This window comes from Cenococcum geophilum (genome assembly GCF_001692895.1).
Source record: "Cenococcum geophilum 1.58 unplaced genomic scaffold K441scaffold_2, whole genome shotgun sequence".
Classification (NCBI taxonomy): domain Eukaryota; kingdom Fungi; phylum Ascomycota; class Dothideomycetes; order Gloniales; family Gloniaceae; genus Cenococcum; species Cenococcum geophilum.
Genome location: NW_027137560.1, coordinates 3908467 through 3927689, shown reverse-complemented (window position 1 = coordinate 3927689; position 19223 = coordinate 3908467). Strand labels below are relative to the sequence as shown.

Below are 19223 nucleotides of genomic sequence, written 5' to 3'. Positions count from 1 at the left end.
CTAAACAAGATCACGATTAAAAATCGGTACCCCCTACTACTAGTCGGCGAACTCTTTAATAGGCTTAGCCATGCGAAGATATTTATAAAGCTAAATCTTTATAATGCGTACTATAGGATTCGCATTAAAAAGGGAGACGAATAGAAGACCGCATTTAAGATACGCTACGGTCACTTCGAGTACCTAGTAATGCCCTTTAGTCTTACCAACGCCCCTATAACTTTCCAGAGCTACATTTATAAAGCTCTAGGAACCCTAGTGGATACTATCTATATAGTCTACCTAGATAATATTCTTATCTACTTAAATAATAAGGACAAGCACGTCGAGCACGTCAAGTAGGTACTGCGATAGCTCCGCGCTTGGGGCCTATACGCCAAACTGTTAAAATGCATCTTTTATACTAAGAACGTTGAGTTCCTAGGCTTTATTATTACCCCTAGGGGTATTATAATGGACCCTGACCGCGTAAAAGCTATTAAGGAATGGCCTAAGCCTAAGTCCTATAGGGACATCTAGGTCTTCCTTAGCTTTACTAACTTCTATAGGCGATTTATCTGGAACTACTTAGATACCGTATACCCCCTGCACGCACATCTTATATAGGCATATCGCGACCCAACGTTAAATGGGGAGAAGAAGAAGAAGCGTAAGTCAAAAGGGCCTACTAAATGGTATTAACCCTGGTCCTGGCCTAATGACGCGTAGTAGGCGTTCCGTAAGCTACGCGCTGCGTTTATATAGGCTCCTCTACTTCGCCACTTTAACCCTAATCTACCCCTAATGGTAATTACTAACGCTTCCGACTATGCCTATAGCGGTATACTTCTATAGCCTTTAGGGTAAGGAGATTAACTCTACTAGCACCCGATCGCTTATTATAGTTAGAAGCTTACTAGCCTAGAAGTACGGTATAATACGCATAACAAAGAACTACTCGCTATAGTGTAATGCTTTAAGACGTGGCGCTATTACCTTAAACACGCCGCGCATATAACGCGCGTGCTCTGCGATTATAACAATCTCTAGTACTTTATAACCACTAAGAGCTTATCTACTCGCCAGGCCTGGTACGCCAAGGAACTGACTAAGTTTAATTTTAAAATTAAATATAAGCTAGGCAAGATAAATCCTGCTAATATACTATCCTGGCGCCCGGATTATACTAAAGGCTTTAAAGATGGTAGCAAGAGGACACTCCTTAATGCTATGCTGCCTATATTGCAGCAAAAGTTATAGGTTATGGGCCTTATGGGCGGCCCTAGTGCTACTACACTATACTAGCGAGTAGCATGCGTGCAGTATGTAAGTAACCCTTGCGAACTTAGCGCCGGCGGACTAAAGCGTCCTACCATTCTCTTTAAGACCACTTTAACCGGCCTAATGGCGCTTAACCCTAGGGAAGACCCCTTAGCCCAGGCTATAGTCCCCCGCGATAACCTGGCGAGTTACCTACGTATTATACGTTACTTTACTAGCACTAACTTTACGCAGAGTCTCGTGCCACGGCAAGAAGTAGTAGTAGCTGCTTTAGCCGAAACGGCGTTTATAGAACAACCCCCTAAGTCACTAGTTAATTTTATTCGTGGAGTATAAAAAAGGGACGCCTTTATACGCTCTATATATAATTAGTTAACCTAAGAACGAGTTTTTGCCGGTAATAAGGACTACACCCTTAATAATCAAGGACTCTTAAGGCAAAACAATAAGGTCTAGGTGCTGAATTACACACTACTACGATAGGAGATCCTTAAGTAAAATTATAACAATCCTATGGGCGGCCACTATAGTTTTAACCGTACCTTCAAGGTAATTGCGCGGAAGTACGCTTAGAACGGCCTTACCTAGGACCTTCGCAAATACCTAGATAATTGCGATGCCTGCTAACGCTCCAAATCGCGCCGCTATAAACCCTATAGTGAGCTGCAGCCTCTCTAGGCCCCCACCTAAGCCTAGCGGCATTATTTACTTAACTTTATTACGGATCTCCCAGAGTCTAAGACTCCTAATAGCGTAGAGTATAACTCCGTCCTTGTCCTTATAGACCGTTTTACAAAGCTAGTGCGCTACTATCCAGTATATAAGATAATTAATGCTACGCAACTTGCAGAACTCTTATTTAGAGTCTTTATACAAATAGGGCCTCTAGATAATATCGTCTCTAATAGGGGTAGTGTATTTACGAGCAAGTACTAGAGCACTATATACTACCATCTCCGCGTTTAACGTAAACTTAGCACTACATTCCACCCGCAGACAGATAGGCAGATAGAGCGTCAGAACTAGGAGCTTAAGGCATACCTGCGTATATTTACAAACTGGGAACAGTCTAATTAGGCCTCCCTACTTAAAGAAGCAGCCTTTACCTATAACTCTAAGGTCTATGCTATAACAAAGCGTTCCCCTATTAAGCTCGCCTATAGCTAGCTACTAAACATCCTAGACAGAGTCCTAAACAGCGTCTAAGACGCCTAGTAAGGTGGGGAGGGGTCTAAGTTAACGAATGTCTAACTCGCAGAGACGCACCTATAACGCCTGCGCCTCACACGTAAAGTAGTAGCGGCGTCGATAATATATGCCTAAAAGCTTCAGGCAAAATACTATAATCGTCACCATCTGGCCAAGTATTTCGCCGTTGGTGAACGAGTCCTACTCTCCTCTAAGAACATCCACACGAAACGTCCTTATAAAAAGCTTAACTATAAGTTTATGGGACCGTTTTAGATCCTAGAGCGTATAGGGCAGCAAGCATATAAGCTAGAGCTCCTACCTACTATAGCACGGCTTTACCTAGTCTTCTATGTCTCCCTACTAGAGCCTTACAGGTCACGCTCTAGGTTTTAACCCCTAGTAGTAAAAGAGCTCAAGGAAGGCAGCTGGGAAGTAGAAGCAATCGTCGCCTACTAGGATTATACTAGATAACCGTAGTACCTTATTAAATGGCTAGGATGGCTAAATAAGTATAATAAATAGAAATACGAGATAGAACTTAAGAATTATCAACAACTACTAGATAAGTACCGTAAGCGGGACACCCTAGCCTTATAGTTAAAGCGTAGGCGAAAAGCAAGCGCCGCTATTAAAATATAACCTGTATTAAAGCGGAGTAGAGGACGTCCTAAGGGATTAAAGAATAAGTAACGACTGCTATAAGAACTGCGGCGTACATACAGGGTAAAGTTTTAATTTATTAATATCCTACGCCCGTTTATAACCGGGGTCTATTTAACTAAGGTCCATAACCTGCTAGTAACCCGCTAGTGGTAACCTATACCGACAACTTACACTATTCTACGTATATGCTACGCAGATAACGTATAAGGCCAAAGCATAGGTTAGTAGCGGATTTAACGGGTATATAGCCTTGCCGTTCTAAACCTGGCTGCATATAAGTAACCTATAAACCTACCCGTAAAGTATATACGGCGCTATACCGGTATAGCGTAAGGCTAAAGTAGGGTCAGCGGCGGGTTTAATAGGCATACAGCCTTACCGTCTATAAATCTGACTGCATATAAATAACCTATAACCGACCCGCGAGGTACTAGCGACCTGCCTACGCAAGCGAGCTTTTGGAATATTTCTGGTCTACCGAATTTAGGCGACGGTATTAAGCTCTACTAGCTCTACCTATTAAATGGACCAATTAGGATTTTCCATACTAGGCATGCAAAATTACTACTGGCTTAGTTAAATGCGGGGGAGTCTTAGCAAGGCAAATCTAACCAATTAGACAACTTTGACCGCCGGTTAAAGTTCCTTAACATCTTCGCCGCGCATATGTACTACCCGTCTCTCTATACGCAAAATTAAGACGCTCTTTCCCCTCCAAATTTTTTCCTTACTAAGGTTTTTTATAGGGTTTTATTAAGGCTTAAGCATACAAAGGATTGGGGACAACCCTTTTTAAAGGGGGGGGCATTGTTAGGTGAAACCTAAGTAGATAGTTATATAGCCGCAAGGTACGGGCGACCCTGGGGCAACCCAGGGGTAACTCGCCCGTGAGGTACGTGCTCTACACATGCCTAGGGAAAACCCTTCCTACCTCGCACACAGACTCCTCCTTTTCCCTTAAGGATTCGTCTCTGTCTATACAATATACCCATTATTCTATCATTGGACTCCCTATCCACATCCTTACCTCACAGAAGGATAGTCTTTATAAAATTCTTTTACTAGAGAAGGCGCGTTGGTCTTAATCTAGTTATAGGTTTCTAAAGTTTATATTTTATATTTTTCCTATTTAATAAGGAGTTTAAATTATTTAGATTATATTTTTTATTATATATTGTTAATTAAGTTAATAAAGTAAGAACCGTTACCGTTGTTAATAATTATAGGAGGTAGTAGTGGCACTTTATAAGTTATAGGTTTACCCTTTAAGGGTTATAATAAGTTTACGTAAAACATTAAATATATTTTTATCTTAGTTAGCAGTTTAAGCTTATAAGCGTATAGGCTTAGTTTCTTCTTAATTTAGTATAAGCCCGTAAACTTCCAGTCCAGTTTCTTTAAGGGTTATTAAGTCTTTAGGTTTTATATATTTAGGTAAACTATATTACCTTCCTTAAAGTCCTACGCGGGAGCTTATTCTTTATTTATATGCTATTTCTATACCGTTTAAGTATACGCTAATTTACTTTATAATAGTTCCGTTAACTGCTTTATTTAATTAGTAAAGTTATACACATTAATTAGTTAAATCCTCTTAATTATAAGGCCTATTATATTAATTTTGGATTATAGTTTAAACCTAAGTTAAGGGTCTTATCCGTAGGTTATATAGAACAGCGTTACGCCTATTAATTCATTTCTCGTATTATTTATAGTAAACTTAGCTAAAGGTAGCTACTTTTCCTAGTTGTCTTATAGGTAGGAGTAGTATATTTATAGGTATTATTCTATAATCGCGTTCGCAATTTTAGTTTAACTATCTATCTTTAGATAAAATACGGTTAAGAGTTATATTTATATACTTAATTATTTATATAAGGCTTACTAAGAGTCTAAAACGAACTAGCTTTTATAGTTAGATATTATTAAATTAGGAAGTCCGTATAGCTTAAAGACGTACTTAATAAAATATTTGGCTACTAATATTATATTAATTAAGTCTATAGGAATTATGTGTCGCATTTTTATAAAATAGTTAATAACTACTATAATATTTATAAACCTATTACTATTAGGCAGGTTAACTACAAAGTTAATTAAGATATCTTGCTATCTTAATATTAGAATTAGCAATGGTTAAAGTACTCCATATTTCTTTATATAAGAGGTCTTCCTATATACGCATATTCTATATACTTAAACATATTTTTATATATAGTTATACATTATAGGCCAGTAATATACTTATTAAATAATCTTATAGGTCTTTATACGGCCAAGATGCCCTACTATAGGGGAATTATATACAAATTTAAGTATCTTAAATCGTAAGGGTTTAGAATTTAGGACTACTATCTTCTATTAATAGTATAACCGATTATTACGGATTTTGCATTTGGCGAGTATAATATCCTTATATTACCGTTTCCCTATTTAAATCGCTTTTATTATATTTACTATCTAGCGGTTATTTTTATATTTATACTCTATTAATTTATTAATTTCTATATCCCACTTATTAATTTCTAATTTATTCCTATTAAGTTCCGCATTTAGAAATATAGGGCGTAGTTTCTTAAAGCGTTTAGGGGGCAGTAGAATTCGTAATTAATTTATAATCTATTTATTAGAGGCGTTTATAGGTAAGTCCTATAATTATTATATTAATAATTTAGGCTTCTAATTAAGTTTACTAGGTTAGTATATAATCTTAAAGTTAAATTATTGTGGGAGGGTACGACCACTCTCAGATAGGAAAGTCACAGTGCTGTCTGTCTGTCGGTCGGTCGGTCGGTCGGTCGGTCGGTCGGTCAGTCGGTCAGTCAGTCGTAATCAATCAGTAGGAAAGCAGTCAGTAAGAAGAAAGGAAAGAATGTATTCCCGGTCGGTCGTGATGGAGAGAAGGAGAGAAGCCGAAGGCTCGATATATACAGGAAAATGCCAAGGCACTAAGCAGTAGCCCATTTTACCCCACCACATTATAAGAGGTATTTAGCCTAACGAATTTGGCGCTGTATTAATTGTTTTATAGTTATAAAGTACTGTAGGTTTTTATACTCCGTTAATACGCGTATTAAAAACAATAATTCTTTAAGTTCTAGACGCCATTATTTAAAGCATTTAACAATTATAAGGAGTTCCTTATTATATATTTTATAGTTTAATTTAGCAGAGATAAGTTTCCGGAAGAGAAAGGCTACTAGGCGCAGCTCGCCGTTCTTATTATATTATAATAATACTCCTTTTAGTGCATAATTAAACGAGTTAATTTTAACGATGTATTTAAGGTCTAGGTTAAAGTAAGTAAGAATTAAAGTAGTCGTAAAACGATATTTTAGATCATTAAAAGCTTATTTACATTCAGTAGTCTATTTAAATCTTATACTCTTCCTTATTAAGTTTACTAATAGCTAAATAATTTTTAAGAAGTGATTAATAAATCAATAGTAGAAATTTACAAATCCTAGAAATCCTTAGATATCTTATATACTACGACTTTCCTAGTTTATAATTGCAGCGATTTTTTTAGGGTCTATTTTAATTCCATTACAGGATATAATTAGGCCTAAGTATATAACTTTAGATATATAGAACTTGCATTTCTTAATATTATATTATAAGCCCGCGTCTTGCAGGCGTTTAAGGATTATTTAGACGTGCTTCCAATGCTTAGAAAGCAAAGACAAATAGATTAAAATATTATTAATATATGCGGTAATAAATAGATTAAGGAATTCACAAAGCGTATTATTAATATATTGCTAAAACGTACCAAGACAATTCTTTATACTAAATAGCATTACTAGTTATTTAAAAAGTCCCTATTATACATAGAAAGTCGTATACTTCTTATCTCCTTTATAAACACGGATTTAATTAAAGGTAGCGACTACGTTAAGCTTCGTAAAGTATTATACTTTTACTAAGTAGTTAAGCGTTTCTTAAAGCAGAGAAATTAGATATTAGTTTTTGTCGGTATCACCTAGGGAGTACTGCAATTGCAATATAAGGTAACTGGTTCTTAATTCATTCGTGTTCTGTCTTTTGTCTACTTAAGGAGAGAGAAAGGGGTAGTAAAGGTCGGGCTATCTATCGGGCCGAGGTAGTTAGGTGACCTACGCTACGCTATGCGGTCCCTGCCGCATACGCTCCACGCTATGCATCTAGTAACGATATTTATAATCTCTGCTCGTACAGACAGTTTTAAATTATAATTATATTTAGGGCTTAATAATTAACATAGAATCTTAAGCCTCCTCTAGGTTTTTTAATAAATAGTATAGGTAAGGCAAATAGTAATTAACTAAGGCGAATAAATCCTTTCTCTAGGTGCTCTTTAAGGTATTATCGTATTATAAGCAGCTTTTCTTATAATATACCGTATAACAGGCCAAACTTTAGCGTTATACTAGGTTTAAGTTCTATCTTAAAATCGTACTTATTTTAATGCGGGGGTAGTTAGTTTACGAATTATTTCTTAAATATATTAATTAGATTATGATATTTTTTAGGTATAAGAGGTCGGGGGTTAATATATTACTTCAGTTTTAATGCCTTTTTAATATCTTCTAGTATTATAGTAAAGATCTTATAGTCTTGTTTTCTTACTAATAAATAAAAGGGTGCGGCTTATACTATACGAAATTTAAAGGGTTTTATTATATTATCTTCGCATTCTTTACTATAATTAGCAGTTATAACTTTATTATATTAGTTTAAGGTTTATAGTAAGGGTAATTTATATTATATTAAATTTAAATAGTCATGTGTATATTTATAGGGTAAGTGGTATTTTAAGTAATAACTTTAGTAGTAGATTATACGGAATTTTAGTATTTCTTTAACCTAGCTAATTAAAGGGTTATATTATTTTAGCTATCTATATTTAAGTATTACTTTATAATACTTTAAGGGTATTATAAATAGGGAAATATATTTAAAGTATTTGCCTATCTACATCTTTATAAGAGCGTAGTGCGTTAGTTTACCATATATTAAAGGCTTACTATTAAAGCCTTATAGGCCCTATAGCTTATTAAGTTTCTTTAAATTTAAGCGTTAAGTTTTCGCGTAGTTTATATTAATAAAGCCTATACTAGTAGCTCCGCTATCTATAAGGATTTATACTTTCTTCTATTTTCTAAGTATTTAAATTTTACTAAGTATATTAAGGGAGTTATATTATATATTAGCGCTAAAAGAGCCTAAATACTTATACTCTTTCACTTCTTATTCTAAGGCATAACTTAGCCCTAGAATAATTCGTTTTCTAAATTAACTAAAGGTAAAACGCTTTATAGTAACTAAGTATAATTTATAAAACGAGTACGATTTGTAGAATAAGTGCGACTTAAGGACTAAGAGGAGCTACGGCAGACCTTTTTAAAAGGGTAAGTTTAGCAATCCCTTTAAATATATCCCCTTTTTCTATATTTAGAACATTCTCTATTTACGGCTTATATTCTTTATTTATTAGTTCCTAAGAGTATATAGGATTAAGTGGCGTTAAGGTCTATAGGTGTTACGGGACGTGGGGCAGTGGCTACAAAGCGTATGTATTTGAGGAGTCTACAAGACATTGCGCGATCGATCGTAAGGGTCGAGGGCGTAAGGAGGTGATATACCTACGCGTAGCTGATATAAGCTATACGCGAGGTGTACGTAAAAGTACGGGGCTCTCCTATAGAGGCCCCTGCGGTGGGGTTCTGTAATACTACCCCCCCTCTTATAGAGGCGGAGCTCTGGCGACGCTGTAGTTACTATATATATATAGAAGAGACACTTAAGGTATAGAAAAGAAGAAAAGGGGGGTATTGCTAAAGGCTTAAAACAACGTTATATAATAGGGCTTGGCATCTAAGAATCTAACTAATTAGATAACTTTAACCGCCGGTTAAAGTTCCTGAACATCTTAATAATATTCCGGTTACGTAATTGCACTTTACCGCAATCTAACAGCAATCTAACGGCAATTTACCCTTACGTGGTAATGTATAACGGTTTAACTCTATAAGGGCTCCTATAGAGGATTAGGTATAAAGTCTCTACTTAGGCCCGGTTTCTATAGGTTTGCGTAGTAAAAGTCGCTAATTAAATCCTTTGCATTTTTGAAGTCTTCCTATAGTTGCCATTCTGGCTAATCTATGTTGAATCCTATATATATAGCTCTATAGTAGAGCCGTCGTCCTCTGCCTTTACTAAAGTATTTAGAGTTAATAATTCGTTTAACGGTCCACTCCTCATAGTTCTTATCTTCGTTCTTGTTTTAGATTAGTACTAGTAGGGGTTTAGGCTATATCTGCCCCGGTAAGGGGTTGGGCTAATAGAGGTATAGTAGCTATAGGTAAAATACGGGCTATATCCTATGGGTAGCTAGGGCAGGTAAGAGTTCTAGCTTATATACGGCTCCCCTATTAATAACTCGTTTAATTAGATAGGGGCCGAGGTTTTTATAATCGAGTGACTTTATAGGCCTCTGCGTAGAGATATTACGTGCATCTAGCTATACTTAGTCGCTAACACACATCTCTAGTGGTGGCGTTCTATAACAGTCGGCAAAGTAGGCCTACTTTACTTAAGCCTAGGCCATTTCTCCCTTATAGTAGTTAAGTAGATTTTTTATACGGTCTGCATGCTAGTTAGTAAGTAGCATCTTAAGGCGTTTTCTATATAGCAGTTTCTTATTAATAGGTTCTAGTAGCTCTATACCGGATTAGGGGTAATAACCCTTATTCGCGAAGAACGGGGTAAGTCCTATAGTGGTTAAGATATAGTTATTTGCTACGAATTTACCTAGTAGGAGGTAATCTACCTAGTTATCTTAACTATAGGCGACTACCTATTATAGGTATGCTTTTATGCTGGCATTAGCGTTTTCTGGTTACCCAGCAGTTTTATAGTGGAAGGATATAGATATCTTAACGGAGATGCTAAGGCGTTAGCAGATTCGTCTCTATATATTAGAGTTAAATTATATGCCTTAGTCGGACGTAATCGAGTTAGGTAGCCTATATAGTTGGTAAACTTTGCAGAGGAAGGCGTTAGTAACGTCACTAACGGCTACGCCTTTAGTTAGGACGTAGTGGCGCTCTTTTATAAGTCGGCATATTATTATAAGGATATTCTTATAGGTACGGCCGTGTCGTTTATAGGGTAGTAGGTTAATAATGAAATCTATGGCGATATCTACCCATCATTATATAGGTACTAGTAGAGGGTGTAGTAGTCCTTAATACTTTGTATTAAAGGCCTTAGCGCGCTTATAACTATAGTAGGCGCCTATAAAGCGTTTAACTAAATCTATTATTTTTGGCTAGAAGTAGTATCGGCTAAGAAACTCGTAGGTTCCTCCTCTGCCTAGGTGGCCGCTTAATTAGAGGTTATAGGCCATTTGGATTAGTTGCCGTTATAAATTTTCTAAATTAGGGATAAATAGGCGGCCTCTATAATAGAGCCTATTCTCTTTTACTTCTAAGGCTGCCATATTAATCTAGCCTAAGCTTTAGAGGTTAGTAGGCAGCGTATAGGCGCTAGCGGTCTTTGCGGTAATAAGTTAATACAGTAATAGGTCGACAGAGGCGTTATATACCGTAGTAATAAGCTCGTTAATTTCGGGAGGTAACTCTAGTTCTATGGTATGAAGCTAGGGTACAGTTAGCTCTATTATAGGTAGTATACCTAGGGCTAAATTTCGTACTTTTAAGATCGTCTATTATTAGAACTAATTATAGGGGTTATCTTTAAACTAAGGAAGGTCTTACGAGCGGCGTATTAGGCTATTAGGTTTAGTACCTTATACTTCTAGTCTATATACAATTTTAAAGTTAAAACCAGAGAGGAACTCATTCCAACGTACTTAGTGTTAGTTTAGCTACTTTATAGTTATAAAGTACTTAAGATTGCGATGGTCTGTAAGGACTTTAGTTAGCTAGTTAGGCTCTACTAAGGAGAGTTCTAGTCGGAATTCTTTAAACGCTTATATAATTGTAAGGAGTTCTTTATTATAGATCTTATAGTTACACTCTTATAGTATAAGCTTAGACGAGTAAAATGCGACTAGGTAAAGGAAACCGTCATTGCCTATCTAGGAGAGAATGCCTGCGTTAACGTGGTCTAAGGAGTCGGTTTTAAAGTAGAGTTGTCGTCCTAGTATAAAGTGAGCTAAGACAGGTGCTTTAGTAAAGGCATTTTTAAGGTCTTAGAACGCCTTCTCGCATTCGGGCGTCTAGGTAAAGTATAGGTGCGTTTTTCTTCCTTTTGTAGAAAGGCCCTTCGTTCGCATCATTACTATAAGTAGTGCTATTACGCCTAAGAAGTTATATATAAATTTCCGATAGAAGTTGGCGAAACTAAGGAAGGCTTATACGTCCTTAATGCAGTTAGGGGCTTACTATTCGGTAATTATACGTACCTTCTTAGGGTCCATACAGACACCCTTAGTAGTAATAATTAGTTTAAGGTATTTTACTTCTATGACTAAGAATTCGCATTTCTTTAAATTAATATAAAGTCCTGCGTCCCTAAGGCGCTATAGGACCTTTTAAATGTGTTCGGTATGCTTAGAGGGGTTATTGCTATAAATAAGTATGTTATCTAGGTACGCAGAGCAGAAGTCGTTAAGGTAGTCCCGTAAGGCGTTATTAATATAGCTTTAAAAAGTACCTAGGCCGTTATATACGCTAAAGGGCATAATGGTATATTTAAATTGGCCGAAGCGCAATGCAAATGCGGTTTTCTATTCGTTACCTTCCTGTATTCGGAAATAGTTAAAGGCGGCGATAATATCAAGCTTAGTATAGATTTTGGCTTAACTAAGCCGCTTAAGGGTCTCACGTATAAGCGGTACTGGGTATTAGTTTTTAATTATAATAGCGTTAAGTCCTCTATAGTTAATATAGAATCAGATACCTCCTCCTAGCTTCTTAACGAGAAGGATAGGGGCGGCTGCTAGTAATATGCTAGGACGAATAAATCCTTTGTCGAGGTGCTTGTTAATATACTTTTTTATAACTAGAAGCTTGTCTTTTAATATTAGGTAGGGTCTCTTATAAGGTAGCATTTTTCCTTATTTAATGTTAATGATATAGTTATTAGGTCGATGTGGGGGGAGTATATCTACGCTCTTTTATAAGCATATATTAGTAAAGTCATAGTACCTCTTAGGGAGGAGCTTATAGAGTTCTTCGTTAGTAAGTCCTTTTTTAAGCTTTATAAACTTCTTAAAGTCTAAAGGTAAAAGTCCGTAGAGTTCNNNAGGGGCNTCNTNTTCTANAAGGTTNACTATATCTATNCTATTACTNTAGAGGACATAGTCCTATTCTTTATTAAGCTTATATAGTTATAATTAGGAAGCTATAGCAATAATCTAGCCTTTCTTACGTGCTATGCGGTAGAAGGCCAAGGCACTTACGTAGTGGCAGTTAGTTGTAGGTAGGGTAATAAGGGGTTCCTTAGGTTAATATCCTGGGGAGTAAATAGAGGCGGCTAGGCTATACCCTAGGCAAGTCTCTCTACAGTATTTAGAGTTAAAGGTTACTTCTTTTTTNTTCCAGTTAATGGCGGGGTTGTATTATTTAAGCTAGTTTATTTTAAGGATAATAGGGTAGTTAGCAAGTGGTATTATATAGGCCTAGAGTTCTTCCTAGTGCCTATTTATATCTAGGTAGAGTTATACTATATAGGTAATTTTCTATGCGGTATAATTACCGTTAGCGAGTTATAGGGCGCGGGCTTTAGTAAGGGGTAAGGTAGGTAGGTTATAAATACGCACGAATTAGGTATCTATAAATTTATTAGTAGCTCCGCAATTAATTATAGAACGGCTTTTGTATTGTTTTTTAGCAGTAGTTCCTATTATAGGTAAAACTATCTATTTCTATCTATTTATCTTTATAGAGTCATCTATTAAGTAAGCTAATATATAGATCCCTCCGTTATCAGGGCGTCCTAACCCACGACTTAGGGCTAGAACTTAGCGTTTTCCGTTTCCGTATCTAACTCTACCGCTATTACTACGTCTTTATCTTATACGGTAGTAGCGCATAGCGACGTATTTAGTATTTAGGGTATTAAGTTAGGTATTAGGCAGCGGCTACTAAACCTAGCTATTAGGCAGTTTAGGTTATCGCGATAACAGCCTTCTTAACGGCATCTATAGCAGCGTCCTAGTTTCTGGAGTAGCTCGCGCTCTCCATCTAGGAGTTTCTATAGGAAGGTTAGTATAGAGAAATCGATATTAGTTCCGGTAGTACTTAAGGTAGTAGGCGTCGGTGGCTTAGTATATATAGGTTTGGTAGGCCTAGGGGGCTTCTATAGAGAGGTCTTTGGGCAAGGGTTAGCAGTAGTAATCTAATTTAGTTGTCGTTCGATCTTCTATAGAGCTACTACCATATTATAAACATCGTTGTAGTTGTAGCTGGCGGCTACGTAACTAAGGCGATAAGTAACTTTTTTAAGGAGGTTCTTCTAGTCTTTAGTATCGTCTTAGGCAAGGGCTCCAGTATATTCCTAGAATTTAACATAAAATTCGTTAAATAATTCAATAGTGCTTATCTTTAGGGCACGTAGTTTAGCTCGGTTAGTGGCTAGTAGGTTATAGTCGCGGTATATTAGGTTAAGATTATTAAGGACTTTTTAATAGGACTGCCACTTCTAGGGGCTACTAGTCTTCTATTAGGCGAAGAGTCTGTTAAACGGTATACCCTTTATTCGCCCGATAATATAGCCGATCTTAGTGTCTTCTATAAGAAAAGGGCAGGCGCTTTAAGTTGGTTTCTCGCGGATTTGCATCTTCTAGTGGCTATATTCCTTACGGTCTCCCTAAAAGACTAGGGGATTAGGGTAGTATATATTAGACCCTACGGTAGCAGTTTAGGTCCGATTATTATAGCTTTTATTATCGCTGCTTTAGTAGGGGTTCCTATTAGGTAAAGCTGCTTAGCACTAGCCCTCCGTTAAGCGTTAAGTAGGTAAAGTTGCCAGGGGCGTAAAGACTTAGGTGGCGTTATATATAGTAAAGAGGTATCTAGCGTTATTACAAATATGCTCATTAAGCTAAGATTATAGGTATTTAATTATGCCTTCTCTTTTAGTAACCGTAGCAATTAGTGCAATCTTAGCCTTCTTTAACTGTTGGACGTCGCGTTTAGACACACAGAGGTCGTCTTCGGTTTCTTAACGTGTGTTATCGGCGAGCGCCTTACGAGCTTGTAGGTCTTGGATAATATCGCGATCTTAGGCAACACGCATCTCGGCTTATATAAGCTTTAGGTAATAGTTCTATAAAAGGCAGTAGTATTTATTAGGGTCTTATGCTACCATTTTTGCAAACGTCTCGGCGTTTCGTATTTCGATTTTAATAGGTAGTAGCCCTTCCATTTGCTTGTCCGTGGTTATATAGTTAATAAAAGATAAGACATTATCGGTATCCGTCTCCTTAGGGGTTAAGGCTAGGGCTAATAAATCGAATTCTCCTGGGATTGATTGGCGTTGTAGGTTAGGTATAGGTATTAGATTGTTCTTTAGGTTTAATATAGTAGCTAGTAAGGGATATTGTCTTACTATTATGGGTTCCTTAAAAGTATAAAGTGAGGTAATTCGTAGATACGCTGCTTCTAGCAGCGCCTACAGTATTGCAGAGACGTAGAATTGGTCGTAGGCTAAGCGTCGGTGGTAAAAAAGGCGCAACGTAATGTTACGGGACGTAGGGCAGTGGCTACAAAGCGTATGTATTCGAAGAGTCTACAAGACGTTACGCGATCGATCGTAAGGGTCGAGGGCGTAAGGAGGTGATATACCTACGCGTAGCTGACATAAGCTGTACGCGAGGTGTATGCGAGAGCACGGGGCTCTCCTATAGAGGCCTCTGCGGTGGGGTTCTGTGACAATAGGGTTATATATAGGGCTTTTAGGTCTTAGAGACGGATCGCGCTTTAGGGTATATATTGGTTTTATAGAGTTTTAAACATAAGATATAGTTGGCTTTAGGGAATAAGTTTATTTATTATATTAAAGGTCCTTATTAATTTGTTAATATATTATAGCAAATTCGGGTAAGTCCTTTAGTAGTTCTCTACCTACTAACTATGCTTTAATTTTATCCAAAATAGCTTAACAGAGGGTAGTAACTTTAGCGGCTTTATTCTAATCTAGTTTACTAATAAGGCCTAAAAATTCTAAAAAGAAGCTAGTAAAGTCTCGGTTCCGTTATTATAGGTTTTTAAGTTTAGTAATAGCTATATATTTGCGGCTACTATTATTATATATTCGTTCTAGTAGAGAGATAAAGATTCTAAAATTAATAAAGGTGCCATTACGGAAGAATAGGTCTATAGTTTATATAGCGTCTTTACTTAAATAAGATATTCCATAGCTAATCTTACTAGCTTTAATAGGGTATTAGTTATAGTTTATTAAAAGTTTAAGACGGAGCTTAGTTATAAAGGGATGTAGGTTATTTTAATTTCTATTAAATATTAGAGGGTTAAAAAGCTTTTTAGATTTTATAGTAGGTACTAAGTTCATTATAGGTATAGGTTAAGCTGCTATTACTAGTTTAGGGTTTATATTTAATAGGTTAGGTTCGCATATAGTTATTTTAATTTTATTTATAGGTGTTGCTATTAGGGTCTCTAACGCGAGTACTTTAGCGTTATAGAGTTCTTTGCGTATTGCTTTAATTAATTACTAATACTAAGCTTCTAGTATAGTTTATTACTAGGCTAAGGCATCTATAAAGGACTGTTATATTATAGTTATTTATTCCCTAACTAGGGCTATAATAGTTATTGTGGCGGATTTAAGTTCGTTTACTATTTTAAGGGTAGTAGTATTAATATAACGTAATATAAAGGCGCGGAGAGACTTTAGGGAAGATTTAAAGTAATAATATAAATTCTATCTAAATTTAAGGGTATATAGTTCTCGCTAAGAACAAGACGTTATATAAAGAAGAGAAAGGAATAACAAGAGAATTATATAATTAAATAGTTAGGGGCTTAGTAGTTAATGCGTGCGTATATACGCACGCGGTCTTTAACAGACTTTAGTAAAATTCGATTAATCTAGCAGAATTCGGTTAAAGCGTCGGAATTTATCTATTAAGTGTTTCACCGAGACATTCCTACTATAACTAGGCTAGTCCCGTTACAGCTTATATAGAAAATTCTGGAGTAGGACGTTATCTATATCTATATTATTAATAGAAGTGTCTATATTTTTAGAGACTATATTTATAGTTTTAACTATAGCTATATCTAAGCCGTAATTATATTAGAAGTTATCTATATAAGAAGAGAGAATATTAGCTTCCTAAGATCCGGATATTAGGTTAGGTTTAGTAAGAATAAGATCTTTAGGGTTTACTATTAAGGGATCCTAAATCTATTCTAGAAAGATATAATCTATAAAGGTAAATATATTAAATAAATTATTTATATTAGAGGTGGAACTCTTTTAACGTAACAGTTAGAAGTTATAGTTAATAGTTAATAAATATAGTTAATATAAAAAAAGGCAAACTTAATAGCTTAAATAGGGTTTCCTTATTTTAGTTATAACCTTTGCTATACTATATAATATTAGCCTCTATATTATATATAGAATAATAGAAGTAGTACTATAGGGGGGACAGTATTAGCTTAGCCGCGTCCATATCTATAAGCTTTTAAGCTAACTATTTAGGAATATCTCTCCAGATTTTCTCCAGGCCGCTTATAGATAGCTTTTTTATATAACCTCCCTATAGGGTTTGCCGTAAAACGCCTATTAAATGTATAAAAATCTATTTAAACTATAGCTATACCGGAAAGTTTATTTAATTAGATATATAATAGATTTATTACCGCTATAAAGATGTAAAACAACTAAGCAAGATTAATAAATGCTAATAAACCAGCCTAAATATCCTAAAGAAGAAATAATTTAGGTAATACGCTCTGCTTTAAAATAGTACCACCGTAATAATAAGGCGCAATTTTATACTCTCCGCCGGCTAAAGCCGTCCGCCTATAATCTCTTATTATTATTAGCACTTATATAGGATTTAAGACACTATAAGTGTATAAAGTACGATATAAAGAAAAATATAAAGTCTGTGTAAAGCCTTAGAGGCTTATACTACCTTATACCTTTATATATAAATTAGGCTCGCGCTATTTATACTTAGGACCTTAGGAGTAACTTCTTTATTACCCAATACTATTAGCATTTCTATCTTTAAATAAATAGAGGATTTAAAGGATCTATAGCGTAATAGTAATAGCTTACTACCTGGGGAACGTTTAGGGTGCCCTTTTAACTTAAGGGGTATACCGTATAAGGGATATTTAGTAATTATTAGACCGTAAGTTCTTATTTAAAATAGCGTTTAAGTTTATAGGCTAACACTATCTCTAGTTATTTTACGGCATAATAATAGGCCGTAGAATTAAGGTATACTAAAATATTATAAACCCTTTATTCGCGGTAAGCTAATAAAGAGAAACTAAGATATTTATTATAGCTTTATAAGGATGTTTCTAAGCCCTATAATAGAGAAGTTAGTCTTATAGGAGAGACAGGCATACGACATAGCTTTAACTTAGGATTATAATTCTAGGTGGGATATAAACCTCAAAATCTTATAGTGTAAGAAATCCTTCGCATTGTCTTTCTAAGTAGTAGTAATCCTAAAAATATTATATCCTTATTATATATACCTAATAGGAGCTTTTATAAGAAGGCCGTAGAGAGCGGCTTATATATAGCTTACTATAACTAGCCCTAATAAATAATAGTAGAATAAAACTATAAATAGCTTTATACTAAGGAGCTTTAGTATAGATCTTATTTAGCGTTCCTAATGTATATAAGTACTTTACTTATAATTACAGTTTTCTCTACCATTAAATGGTTCATATAGCTAATTATATAATATTTAATATTCGCAAAACTATTCTAACCTTTTTGTGTTTTTTATTTTATTTTCCTATATATAATACTTTAATTTCTTATTTCTTAAACCAAATTAAACTCGTAGCTCTTAGAACCTAGTTATTCCATTACGTCTTCCAAAGATATCTGCATATAGAATAATAATAAAATTTGTATAGCTAAGAGATATAACAGTAGCCCCGGTCTGGTGCGATTAGCTTGCTATTAGAGAGAAACCCTTAGTTATAAAACTTACAAGAAGGGCAACTTATGTTAAGGATTTCTTCTATTTAACTATGTAGATTAGGGTAAGCGGGGCTATAGAAAGGGCCGTAATAACGCTTATAATAACGAAACAACCCTAGTTGATAAGTATAATAGTCTTCTAAAATTAGCTCCAATTCTATTCTATGGTTAGCCTGTAGGGTTCTTATAGGTGCTTATACCTTAGAAAATTTATAGTCTAGCTTACTAGAGGATTATAAATATCTTCTATTAGCTAAGGTATAAGAGCAATTAAAGAAGCAGAATTATAAGTGTAGAAGTGCGAACCCTAGATATCTGTTATAATCTTTATGCTAGGAATAATCTCGGTGTATATCTAAGATATAGTGCGCTCTATCTATATAGGAGAGCTATGCGGATATATTATTTTCTTTAGTAGGGCGTTTTAAAACCTAATGGTAAAATAATACGCTCTGGCAACAAAGATATAAAACAGGTTAGTCTCTAAAAGACGATAGTATTAGCCGTTATATCTTCTACTAGGTTAGGCATTGTATATACACCTTAGATTTTTAAATCTACTTCCTTAAAGATAATCCGTCCCTATATTATATATCCCCGGTTCCCGCGGTGGCTTAGCTAGTACTATAAACGGTTTTCGTTACACTGTGCTTATAAAAGGGTTAGCTATACCTAGCCTAGGGTATAAGATTATATTATGGAAGCAAACATCCTAGGTATTAGTTAGCATCCTATCTCCTGTAAGGGATAGACGGTATTAATATAATATTAGGAAGTAGTAGGACTGCTAAGAGGTCCTAAATGCCGGTTAGGTATGCCGCGGATAATCTCCCTTTGCCTTCTCGCATTGGAAGTAGACGCTAACCATAGTTAATCATATACGGCCACTACTAGTGGCCTAATAAAGTTAATAAATTATTAGAAAATAATTAGATATAATCTGTAATGCAAAG

The 19223-nt window shown here is 35.5% G+C and overlaps 1 protein-coding gene across 1 annotated transcript; it reads left to right on the top strand.

Annotated features, from left to right (window-relative positions):
• Window positions 1–381: 381 nt before the first annotated feature.
• On the top strand, window positions 382–606 carry K441DRAFT_534148 (uncharacterized protein; the record flags this gene model as incomplete). The annotated part of the gene is made up of 2 exons (XM_067642318.1): window positions 382–468; window positions 520–606. Coding segments are annotated over 2 exons (174 nt in total), but the record flags the coding sequence as incomplete, so codon positions are not given.
• Between the last annotated feature and the right edge of the window lie 18617 nt (window positions 607–19223).